The sequence below is a fragment of the Enoplosus armatus genome, chromosome 23 (assembly GCF_043641665.1).
Source record: "Enoplosus armatus isolate fEnoArm2 chromosome 23, fEnoArm2.hap1, whole genome shotgun sequence".
NCBI lineage: Eukaryota > Metazoa > Chordata > Actinopteri > Centrarchiformes > Enoplosidae > Enoplosus > Enoplosus armatus.
The window spans coordinates 15,231,588-15,244,480 of NC_092202.1; the positions used below are offsets into that span (position 1 = coordinate 15,231,588).

Consider the following 12,893-nt stretch of genomic DNA (forward strand, 5'->3'; position numbering starts at 1 on the left):
TTATAAAATACTGCTTCTTTAGATACGTTTCAACAAACTGGTGTATTTTAAAAACAGAAAAGTACCTGTTCTGCTGTTGGAGCGTTGTAGGAGTGTTGAGGGAGATACTGTGCTCATCTGATCGGCACTCTGAATTGGAAAGAAAAAGAAATACAATCCAAAGTTTCAACAGTGGAAACACACAGTCCAGCTGTGCACCTCTCAGCTCTGTTTACTGAAGGAGTGAAGGAGTGCTACTCACTGCACATCGCTGCCGAAGGCCTGAGAGCGAGCTGCTGCTGCTGTCTGGAGATGCGCCACTAGGGGGAGACAGACACTGGAGTTTGTCCACTACAGAAAACACTTTCCACACCCTCAATGTGTGATTCAGCATAGACTGACGAAATGCAAGAATGGATGGAAGCAAGTTTTAACTTCAAGTGTGTGTCAAGTGTGTGTCTGCTGGGTGTTTTATCTGTTCAACAGGCCTGACTTACGCTGAGCTACTTCCTGTCGGTGGTGCGGTGGCCGTGTGACTTCCTGTTTTGGTGGATGACTTCAGCAAGCTGCAAAATTTAAAAGAGTTTCGACATGGAGAGCGTATGATTGGATACAAGAGGGACAAAAAAGGACTTAAAGCCTAAGATGGCATCAAATGCACCCCCCCCCCCCCCAACTGTCAGCAGTAAACTGGAGTATGAAGCTTTCAAAATAAAACGTCAAACTTCATAATAAATTCAAATGAAATCAGATAATCACAGTTGACAGCATCTTGAATGAGTACTTGCCTGGCCTTTTCTCGCTGCTGCTGCAGACGCTCCCTCTCCTGCCAGATGAACAGGGTCCCCGGTCTCCTCCGCTCCTCCAGGGTGGGGCTGGAGGGGGACAGGGGAGAGGAGGAGGCTGATGATGACGATGGGGGGCTCACCTCCACATGGAGGCTGGACCTAGAAAGGGAAAGGGGTGGGTGGGGGGTGTTAGAGAATGCTGATGAGTCATCCGTGCAACACTATTACAGAACTATCTCAGAGCAATGAACTGACATTGGTTCTGTGGGTCATCGGTCATCAGTGCACTGTCACCCTCAATCATACCTATTCTTACAAGAGGAGGGGAAGGGCCCCCCCGAGTCATTGGACTGACTGACTGAAATTAGACAAAAAAGGAGCCCAGCACACTGGGGTAAAAACTTGGTCAATGGCGCAACACGATCACAAGTTATAGTGGTTTTTGTGACGCGGGTCCAGCCATTAGACCTCCACGACATTGAAAACCGATTTGGTCCAAGTTGTTGAAGCTGTGTGTCGAGTCTCCATACTAGGTCTCTGCATTCTATTTTTAGAAGTCCCAAAGGAAGTGTTGGAAGCCAAGACTTGGAACATCCGTTGGTTCAAGATACATCATTGTTGTGTTCGCAGAGGAGATACAGGATTGTGCAACAGCTAAACCGAATCTGCCTGACTGGCAGTACATGAGGCTTAATGAGGCTTTGAGGCCGAATGAATGTTAGTAATTTGGCCTGAGTACAGTAAATAAAACTCAAAAGGACGCAGAACAATGGAGCATGCTACTCCTTGCTCCAGAGGCTGGGAACAATGGCCCGCTGGGACGCGAAATCTCAACGATGTGGCTAGAAACTTTCACTGTATTTCTGAACAAATTTGAGGCGGGAAATAAGGAACGCAGCTGCTGAATCTTCACTTATATAGTGCTCTTTGACCTTAAGGGTTCCCAAAGCGCTTTACAGACCAGGTCTCATTCTCTCATTCACACACCGATGGCGACCGAACGCTGTCATGTTGCCACAAAGTACTAAATGTAAAACTGGGCGAGTCCGGCCTGTTAACGTCCCAAGATAACAGCGCTCGACATGCATGAGTTTAGAGGGGCAGTGAGTAATGGGAGCTGCAGTCTATTGACTTTTCCCAGCTCTTCAAATACTCTGTGAAGTGACCCTGTAAAACAAGGAAGGAGAGCGAGAAAAAGTGATAAAACCTTGTCACTCCAAATGACTGAGCGCACAGTTTCCAGCCAGAGTTTAGGCGAAGAATCCGTCGCAGCAACAGGCTGGAGTAGAATTAAAGGCGATATGTAAATGCCTTTCAAATACACTGGAATGCCTTGCCTCAGGAACTGTAAACAAATGAGACCTTGGTAGAGGTCACTCCCGGCGTCAGCCAATGGTGTGACAGAAAACTGAGACACTTCCCATAAACCCCTTCTGCTTCTGGGTCTGAAAAGTGAGGCCAATGCAGAAGTGCCTTAAACCTGCATCCTTTATGATGGCCAGCAGGGGGCGACTCCACTGGTTGTAAAAAGAAGTCCGATTGTATAGAAGTCTATGAGACAATGATCCTACATCTCACTTGATTTATAACCTCAGTAAACATTTTCCTAATGATTTAAAGGTCTCAATCGCTAGTTTCAAGTCTTCTTCAATACAGCACGATGTTCATTTTGTAAATTATGGTCCCATTTAGAGTAAAATAGACAATGAAGCAGGGTATGCTTTTGGGCGGGGCTACCATGGCGACCTGTCAATCAGGATAGCGGCGTTTGGCTGTTCATTTTTTCCAGTAAGTACATTTACAAGCTAGCTTTGTTAGCAGCTACTTCGCATGGTGTAGCCAGGTGCGGTCAGGTTGCCAGTATAGGTGGACTTGCATAGTGTCCCCTGGGGGGTGACTTCTGGTTCCAAACACAGGAGCGGCATGGAGCATCCGGTCAATTTTCAAAATAAAACACTCCCTGTGCAGATTCCCGATTGTATATCAACAACAAAAACAATTTAAAAAACTGACTTACGCATGCTAAGTGCCCAAAAATAAAGGAAAAATGACCAATTCAACTAAATCTGAGCAAGTCAACAAAATTGGACTGGGCTTCTGAAAGCCGTTGCGGGGGACGGAACAAAACCACCTTGCAGATGCAACAGTACACAAGCCATGCCCATGTATCGTGACACTACAGTACCAAGCTACATCACTGCTGGGCGTGGTCACAATTACAACAGACAACGCCTCCTTCCAGAGAGTGCAGTGTAGTGTGGAGTTACCAACGTGACAAGTTTTGTGCTTTAAACGTGTTGCAAACTTACTCTAGTTCACTCTGCTAAATATTAAGGAATGCAAAGGGTTTCTTTTACAGTATATTTTACCTGCATACTGTCGAGTCCTGGGTTTGGGGCTGCGAAGAGTTCTCCTTCTGCTCCTGGAAGTCAATGACGCAATCAGTAACTTCCCTGTTCTATGACAACATACAAAGCAAGACGTTGAGCAACGAGAGGCTCGGACACAATTCGCTGAGCAGTCTGTGAATGAGAGGTACCAGAGGAGGTGCTGCGAGAGGAGGCGTGGGCGGGTCCGTCCTGAGCCCCTCCTCCTCCTCCTCCGTCACACTGCTGTCGATGAAGTCCACGTGCTCGGCCTCTCCGTTCACTGCAAGGGCGAGAGAGCGGAAACGATTTGTTCCAAAACAAGGCGCAAGCAAATCTGCTGTTTGGGGTCAAACAGAAACATACATCAGTTACTACGACTTGAGTGCAGGCGCGTCCTTCCTCACCTTTGTTCGCTTCCAGAGGAGATGCGTCCTCCTCTTCCTCCTCCTCCAGATTCCTCTGGTCTCTGCTGACCTCGGCCATGCGAAGGGAACGCTCCGAGAAGTCATCTGCTGACTGGACACACAGACGGACAGAGTCCTTGATATGCAGTCGATTGTTGACACTGTAGAGAAGGTGTCCTAACCATGTTGATTTGTTTCTCTAATCTGAGATTTACTTTCATTATATTTTGGTTCAGTTTACCTTATATAAAACACACTTTGGGTACAGTAGGTCTACGTTAAAATGAGTAAAGCATTTGCTAAACAGCTGAGAAGCTCTTGCTAATGATGCCCTATGGCATTGTGTATAATGCCGCTGCCATCTTGCGCTGGTGACGTCATTTGGAGCCAGAGTCGGTGAGCCGCGGTGTCAAGGTCCCGCCCATACACCCGCCCGACCCAATCGTGAGCACACCGCAGTCAATCCCAGCTGTCAATCGTGATGGTTCACCCCCTTTTTATAGCATCAAATAACGAATTAAAACCAAACTTATCAGAAAAAATGAGGGGGGGGGGGGGCAACACGTTTTTGGCTTCACTTTCGGGGACCTTTGGTTCATGTAATATCATATTGCTTTGACATTGATCGATTGTCCCTGTTTTGGGTCATCAGATCTTAAATGCGGCGCGAGTACATTCACGCCTTGATTTCACACACTTCTATTGGCTCAGCATACAATGTGGTCACCAATGACTGTGTGAGTGCGTCCTGTGGCGTTACCTCGTTCCCAGACCACCGTTTGCTGCCGCTGTCCACGCTGTTGAAGCCAGAGTCTAGCCCTCCGAACTGACCTGTGAACAGCTCCTGGTCTGACAGACTGCAGGGAAACATGTAGAACACACACACACACACACACACACACACACACACACGTAAATACACAGCAGTCTTGTTGGCAGACTGTTACAGAGTGGTTCATTAGCCTAAAGGGCAGTGACTCATGATTTGTCTTCAGACTCCGAGCTTTCCTGTTCAAATAGTCCCTCTCTCTGTCCTTGGTCCTGTCTATTTCATGGAAATGGCTCACTGGGCATCTACAGGGGGTCCATTCAAGTTCATAAATATTTGATAATGCTGCTTCCTCTTAGTTAACATACCCTTTCACTGTCATCATTTATCATCCATTCCCCCATTCTACTTGGAGTGTTCCTCCTGCCTCCATTTATCCTCTCACCTCATGTTCACATCGTCCTATTTTGTCCTCAAGTGCATAGCCCCATTATCCCATAATGACTAGCTGCAGCAGTTGCCACTATCAGTAAACAGTGCTTATGTCCGACGGCCACTTAAATATGACAGCAACCTCTGTCTCCACCTTCTCCATTGTTTTTCTGGATTGTGTTAATGTTGTAGTCAAGTGTCAGCTGTCTATTGTGCAGTTGAAGGTTTTGTTCATCCTGAGAAACAGCAAATGCAATGACTGTCCACTGAAATCCACTGTGGGCTGGATGTAATATTCCATGACTACGTGACTACCAAGAGTGCCTCCATGAAACACTCTTTCCTACTGGTTTGTAAAGGGAATAACCTCACCGGATGTCGGCTGCATGTCCATGACCATGCTGCAAATCACATGGTCTGCACGCGTCGTTTACTATTTTATGTGCCGTTTTAATGCCAGGGCTCGCCTCCCCACAACTCACTCTTGGAAAGAAAGCAAACAAGTGTATATATATATAGTGCATTTCCTGGCGTCCAGTGGCTAAATATACCTAAAACTGTCAGATATTCTAGTAAATGTGACCGGTGGAAATGAGCTTGTTCCTTTCTGTTGCTCCCTGACCACCTCCTCCTTGAATTGCCTTTTCTATTTTTCCTTTACTCCCTTTTAAAGTTCTAAGTTGCTCCCTCCCTCCAGTCCTCCTCACCAGCTGTTGAATCCAGTGGGCCTCAGGTGCCTCTCCAGCTCCTCCTGGCTCCTCTTGCAGGCCTCCATGTTGAGGTACTTGAAGATGTGGTATTTGCCCTTGGAGCAGATCTGCGCTGGCGGCATTTGCAGCGGATTGTTGTCCAGCGAGATGCTCTGGAGGTGCCGGAGGTGGCGGTAGCATAAGGGCACGTGGGAAATGCGGTTGCAGGACACGTCGAGACGGACGAGGGGGAGCTCGGATATCTCTGGATGGTGCAAAGAGAGGGCAAATGTATTGGTTATAGTGTCATTTGGACCTCAACTTGTTGGTAATTGTTGACACTCAACACACGATTTCTAAAATAATGGTTGGAGCCAGATTACATAACTGACACCTCAACTCCTTTCAATGATTACACTTCGACTGACACATCAAACCCTTTAAAAGGTCTCTCTCTTCACCTTTGAAGCTCCCATAACTTCCACTGTCGTCGGGCACAATTTACTTTACTTTTCAGTGGTTCCACTATAGTAGACTTTCTCAAAAGGTTCCATATTGTAGAAAGTGAGCTCTCATGTCTTGTTTGATTATAAAGCAGGTCTAGGTGCTGTATAAATACTGCGAAAGGATCAAAACACTAATTTCAGACACTGCGCCGTTAAACGAGCCGTCAGGACTTCCGTAAGGTTGTGATGTCACAACTATACAGTCACCGCCCTCAGCCAAGCCGGCTCATTGGTACATTTCTTGGCGCATTACTGCCACCTGTGGATCGGTGGAATAGTTCTAGTACAATTGCCGTGCAAAACGGGGACCACTCATTTAAGAAAAAAAAAAAAACTAGAAGTCCGAAACTCCACGGGTTACCTTTAAACTGAAATTTTAACTTCTTTCAGTAATTGTTTTTTTTTTGACTGCCACTTTAACTCCCGTCAGTATTTCAACTATTTATAGTTTTCAGCTGCAAATTTCCAGCAATTCCTGCAGAGGTTTCCCATTAAAACGTTGCTGGTAGGCTGATTAATGTGAAAAATCCGCAGGAAGCACCGAGTTTCATTGATGTAGCCTAAGAGCAACAAAAAAAAACAAAAAAAAAACAATAACCTAAGATTATTGGAAGTAATTAGTGAATGTTTGATGTTCGAGAGGAGCCCTTGTTTGCATTTAGTTTACATCATTTTTGAACAGTATTTCCAAGTGTCTGGTCAGATGTTTCAAGTTGGGAAAAAGCTGCTGCGCGAGCAAGACCCACTGGTAGTCCGCTGTTTAGGAAGTAGAATGATTTACATTTCCTCCCAATGAGCTGGAGAACGAGGCACTAATGGCGTAAGATCCATTTAGGCTGGCAGTAAGTCCGAGGCAGTCCAATACTTGCACATGTAAACAATCGATGGCTCACAATAATGATGCAATTACCATCTAACTATTCTACACAGAGAGAGAGAATTGAATTACGCTGTTACAGTTGTACTTTGCAGGCCTTTTTGTATACTTCCAGATGCACTCAATACCAAATGGATGACAACTGCGCACAGTGACATCGCTGAGGTGTGTGGGGTTGAGCCGAGGGGGATCGCATTGGGGAGGACCACCGGAGGCCAAGTGTGTCTATACCTTCAGGCAAGGTGGTGAGCTGGTTCCTCCTCAGGTTTAAGTCCCTCAGACCCTCGAGCTGACCGAGCTCTGCTGGCAAACACTGCAGCTCGTTGCAGCTTACGTCCTGGGAGAGAGAGAATGAAGTGAGCCAAGACCAGTCTTTGAGAAGTGCAGAGGACTGATAGGACCACATCTGGAGACCACATCTGGAGACCCTCTTGCTTGAAACTCAAGACTTTAAAAACAGACACTTTTGGACCATGACCAACAAGGACATACAAAGATCTGTAGTGGTGGACTTTTTTTGTCCTTCCATTACCATAGAAACTATCTGCCCTCGCTGCGAGAGAATGTGTGTGTGTGTGTGTGTGTGTAAGTGTGTATATCATACCAGCTGTCGGAGGTGTGTGAGGGAGTATATGGAGGCGGGCAGTGAACACAGTTTGTTGTTGCTGACGATGAGCACTCGTAGGAGGGGAAGCTGGAACACCGACGGGGGTAAACCGGACAGAAGATTACGACTGTGGAGACACACACACACACACACACACACACACACACACACACACACACACACACACACATTTTCTTGCAGTTAGAGGAGACAGTGTCATTTTGTAGCTAACTAGCTAGCAGCTTTGTTGTGGGTTTTTTTTTTTGTTTCGTTTTTTTCCCGGTTCCACAGTACATTTGCTTTGAGCCTACACTTTTGCTGCATGTATTACCAGCAACCTGGACGGCTTTCGCTGGTCTCCTAGCAACGGTAAAATGACGAGTGTCGACCGGAGGGGAGTGTCAGTGTGGTTCTGTTGTTGTAAGGAAGTTTGGACAGGATTTAGGACGGCACCGTCTCATCTCCAGCATGAGCAAACACTGCAGTTCAAGTGCAGTTTGCAAACAACAGCTGCGCCTCAGGAGGCGTCGCGCACATGCAAACTGCAAACTTGCGAAGGGTTTAAAGTGTTACAATAATCACAATCTATTACAATTTATTTATTCATTTGGGGCTTTTACAGACCAACTTCCTGGTTAAACTTGATGTGCAGTGTAAGATTTGTTTATGACAAACATTTCGGGCACACTAATTTTCAGCTTTTTCAAATTAAGGGCCCGTGTCCGCCGACTGGTGCGGGCCACGAAACCCGGCTACAGGACCATGAGGAATATATGCTGAATAATACTCCATAACTTTATAGGCTATTATGGGTTAGATTTTTGAGCAGTGGCAACATGCAATCTGTGAAAGGAAACCACCTGAGTGTTGCTGAGACATCCATCTGTGGTTTATTTAGTTAGTAAGCACAGTGAAACACTTTTTCATGATAGACTATAAAGGCTTATTTGTGTGTCTGGAGGATAAATAGAGAGATAAAACTGCACTAACGAGATGGTTAAATAAGGAAAATGGTCGATTACCTGACGTAGTAAGCAAGACAGTGCGATGAGAGCTAGCAAACTGGCTCAAATGTATAGCATGTGTGTGTGGCGTTATGGCGTTACCTGAGGTTGAGGTAGGTGAGGGCCTGGAGGTTGCCCAGGCTGGAGGACAGTGAACGCATCCCATTGTGGTAGAGGCTCAGCGTCTCCAGGGAGATGAACTGACAGAGCTCCTCCGGCAGCTCACACAGTCGGTTCTTGGACAGATCTGGCAACACACGAAATGGCCAAGCGTTAGACTCATCCATCTAAGTTTCTCCAGTATTTACACTGCCGCCACGCAATAAAGGAAAGGAAGACATCAGTGGAAACTAATGGTTTTGTTTCAAGCTAAAACAGACTTCTGGAATTACTTGATTAAGGGACTGGGAATTAGCAAAAGAGCTCCTGAAAATGATCATTATAATTCTCATGAGGCTGAATTCAATTAGACTTTTGCAATATGGCAGTTTGATCTTCTTTATGATTTCCGGAGTGGAAAGAAAGGTTTCTTCTTCAGTTAGGGTGAAGCGTGACCTCCCCACTTTGAACCAAGCTGTAAACTTTTGTTGCCCTTAGCTTGTAAATGCACGCTTTGTGTTGTGACAGAGATGGCAGCCCGATGGCATCAGTCAAATTCATACTTTGGGTTTTTACATTTGATGTATCCTTGCGCCACATGACAGCATCCACACCATTTCCCAAAACCACCGGCCTGAAATGAACAAACGGCTCCGAGCAGGGAACCCGCACCGCTGTGACAAAATCTTGGCGAGGCCAACGCTCAACCACTTCTGACCAAACTGGGTGAGCATTTCCAAAAATAGCCGCTGCTGGCTGCTTCCCGGGTTTCTGTTTCCAGAGTTACTGTATATAGGCCATTCTCGTGCACCTTGAAGGACACATGAAATACCGCTCAGTTCGGGACTAAGAGGAACTCTCCCCAATCCGAGAATTTAAGTTCCTCATTGGGAGAGTTCTTTCATTTCTGCTCTCAGACAGTATTCTTCTTCAGTTCGGGTTGTCCCATTCTATTTATTCATTTTTAAAAGGGTCTTTGTGAGACGCTGGGGCATCCTGGTGATCCAGTGGTCTAAAAACGCACACCATGTACAGTAACTGCAACATCCCAGGTTTTCTTTCCATAATGACAAAATGGTTCCAGTTTTAAGTGGAGACATTAAGCCATGATTGGGAGAAAAACTTTGGTGTGGGAGCCAAGTCACATTTATGTTTCAGTTCGATAAACAAGCGCACTCCGTTTTGTTCAATGGCTCAGGTGAATTGAGATAAATAACTGATTTCATTGAATTCCAAGTAAGCCACGTGGTTTTCTTACCGTAGTACAGTTTGCTGATTAGGAGATCTTAGATACTACAAAACTGTTCAATAAAAATACTTTGTTTTATTCTTTTTATTCCTTTATACGTGCTCAGTTCTGACCCTCCTCTTCACTTAAAACTCAATATCAGGCTGGATGAAAAAAAAAAGGAATGTGAGCGTGCAGCAGACAGGATAAAGCGTCAATAGATTGTCCGGAGAGCTGCAGTGATTCCAAAAAGAGGCACCATTAGCGCTGGCAGCGGGATGAGACAGACGTCTGTCAATGGCAGACAGCCCAATGGCTGTTTATTGATCGCTGTTAGAAGCAGCAGGGCCGGAGGAGGAGGAGGAGGAGGAGGAGGGGGAGGAGGGGGAGGCAGTTCTTCTCTTTGTTGGGGCGACTTTTATTTTTGGAGGATTTTACCGAAAAATTCAGAAAGAAAGAAAAGTTCCAGCATCTCAGTTGTGAGAATTTGCTGCTTTTCTTTGTCCTACGTGATAATAAATATTTTGGGGGTTTTAGACTGTTAGCTGGAAAAGCAATTTATTACTATTTGTTGACATTTTAATACCGAGTGATTCATCAAAACATTAGCGATAATGGAAAATAATTGGTTATTCTGTAGCTTTAATTAGGGCTGCAACTACCAAGTTAACAACCAAAACAGAAAAATAAATATGGCAAAACCAACCTATTTCTTACCTCTAAAAATAGCTAATAGCAGCTAATAACTATAAATGGACAGAAGAAGACAGGGGACAACAGTAAATAAAAAGGAAAAGAGGTCTAACTGAGTATTTATAGAAAGCAGAAAAGACTACAGAGCCATGTTGACGTAAGAGTGAACAAAGAAACCAGACCAAGAGTTTCATTATCAGGACCATTTCACATGGCCTTAATAAAGCACAGCCGCATGGTTCAATGTGTGTTAAGTGTGTGTGTGTGTGTGTGTGTGTGTGTGTGTGTGTGTGTGTGTGTGTGTGTGTGTATGTGTTTTCTGCATATACAGTAAACGTGAGAGTGGCTAGATACTGTACAGTAGCTCTAAAGCCCGATCTCTCCCCTTCTTCGCTGTCCCATAGCTGGAGGGGAGCTGTCTGAACAATAGGTGGGGGTGGAAATAGTAGTGTGTGTGTGTGTGTGTGTGTGTGTGTGTGTGTCTGCTCTGGGGGATGGAGAGGTTGTGTTTGTATCCGTTGTTGCAAAAGACAACCAGATATCTGAGAGCTACGGTTCGGTTTAAAAAAAAAGAAAGTGATGGTTTGGAACTTATTTCTACGGCAAAATCATAGTATTTGCTGTCCAACGCGCACACACACATTTGTAATACTATACTTGTGAGCACCTTGCGATGACTACATTCATTCCCTAAACTTGACCTCATATGCTAAAACTAACTCCAGTTCTTATCTTAACCTTAAACACATGCATTAATACAGAGATGGCCCATATTTGGTATTAAGCACAGAAATATACACACACACACACACACACACACACACACACACACACACACATCCTAACAGCTGAAAAGTCCAAGGCAGGCCTTTCCCTGCTCTCTTTTTTTTTTTCCCCCACCAGGAGGCATTTCTGCCCAAATGTCATGGTAGCTGTTGAAACAAAGCCAGACTGACTCACTACAGGCATCATGGGAAAAGCATGTGCTGTGGAATGGGCCTGCCATGGTTCACACAGCAGGACGCGCTCTACGGTCCAGAGCCAGCTCTGTCAGCTACAACAAAGCTGCATGAGGAGGGAGGGAGGGAGGGAGGGTCAACATGTCACGATGACGAGAAGTGAGATCCTTTCCGGGTTAAGAACAGCTGACTCACCCTGGTCCTCGCATTTTGTTTCCAATTTTGTCTAGATCCAGCTGAGACTGGCATTATAGTGAGTGTCAAGTGTGTCTCGAGTGGCCAGTTGGATTCGTCTTCTATGCGCTCTGATTTGGCATCCCTGCACAGCGCAAATGGAGAGCCTTACATCCACACAGCTGGGGAGTAAGTGTACTTGGAAAAAAATCCTAATTCAAGGTCCACTTACTAGCTTTTTAATGGAGTGCTGCAGGAAATAAGGTCTGTGGTTAACACAAGCTCAAGAGATTTTCACGTTTTGTTCCCCCACTCGTGAATTTTGAAGCTTTTACGTGTCTTAAAAAAGGCGGTTGCTGACAAGTGGCTAAATGAGACAACAGAGGTTGTCGCGGACATTAAAGTCATCTACTCACTAGTTCATCTTTATGGCCTCGTTGTGTTTATACTCTACATCTATCTATAGTCTCTTTAAAGTGAAGCTTAGTGGTGGTGAGGTTGAAGTCATGCGACCGTGCTGTAGTTCCTTTATAGCTATAACGTTAGCTTTTTAGCTTCTGGCGATTCCATTTACACTTCAAAAATCATAAAAGTGGTGATGAGTGCGTTTCTCTCGCTGAACAAAACGTGCAAGTATCATAAACTTGAGCTGATTTTCTGCAACAATCCAAAATCCCACGGGGAAAAAAAATCCCATTGGCTTTTTGTGGAGGTGAACCAGGGCGAGGCTAACCTCCAGGTTGGCCTACAGAAAGTACAGTCATCGATGCAACACTATTACAGTGATGAAAACAGTGAGATGTGATCGGAAAAAAACCCTGCAAGCGGACCTTGAGTTCAGATTTGTTGGTAAATTGGGGAAACCTAAATCACAGTTGACCAATAAAAACTTTGTAGGCGGGATTAAGGACAGTCAGTTTGTGGCTACATTCATGAAAAATGACGACATGTGCAGATGAGACTGCCGTAGCTATACGGGTTGCTATAAGTCGACTTAGAGCTCTTAAAGCAACATGTTTCTTAAAAGCAAATCCCTCACTACTGGTTAGGGCAAAACAAAACAACCCCCACCCAGTCAAGATGAAAATGATGTCAGGCTGGAAAGAAAAAAAAAAACATGGCAGTAATCAGTTTGATTATATGACCATATCCATATCCATGTGCTCCAATGACTTCTCACCCACATTCAAAGCACCATAGACAACAATATATACCGCAATGAGACATCACAGAGCAGTATTTGTTCAGGGCTGCTCCCTAAAAGGTCGGTGATTTGAGAAGACAGGAGCAACAGCATGGCAGGCTTTGTAAACAAG

At 45.2% G+C, this 12,893-nt stretch overlaps 1 protein-coding gene across 1 annotated transcript in view; it reads right to left on the bottom strand.

The window, feature by feature from the left end:
* Window positions 1-12,893, bottom strand: part of lrch4 (leucine-rich repeats and calponin homology (CH) domain containing 4) — a 36,216-nt gene that overhangs the window by 2,408 nt on the left and 20,915 nt on the right. The window contains exons 2-13 of the mRNA XM_070929616.1: window positions 8,527-8,671; window positions 7,418-7,547; window positions 7,045-7,150; window positions 5,449-5,695; window positions 4,301-4,397; window positions 3,541-3,652; window positions 3,307-3,416; window positions 3,137-3,189; window positions 768-926; window positions 477-545; window positions 242-299; window positions 66-129 (exon numbers count right to left, since the gene is read on the bottom strand). Of these exons, the coding sequence (XP_070785717.1) occupies window positions 66-129; window positions 242-299; window positions 477-545; window positions 768-926; window positions 3,137-3,189; window positions 3,307-3,416; window positions 3,541-3,652; window positions 4,301-4,397; window positions 5,449-5,695; window positions 7,045-7,150; window positions 7,418-7,547; window positions 8,527-8,671 (1,350 nt within the window). The remainder of the gene's footprint in view (window positions 1-65; window positions 130-241; window positions 300-476; window positions 546-767; window positions 927-3,136; window positions 3,190-3,306; window positions 3,417-3,540; window positions 3,653-4,300; window positions 4,398-5,448; window positions 5,696-7,044; window positions 7,151-7,417; window positions 7,548-8,526; window positions 8,672-12,893) is intronic.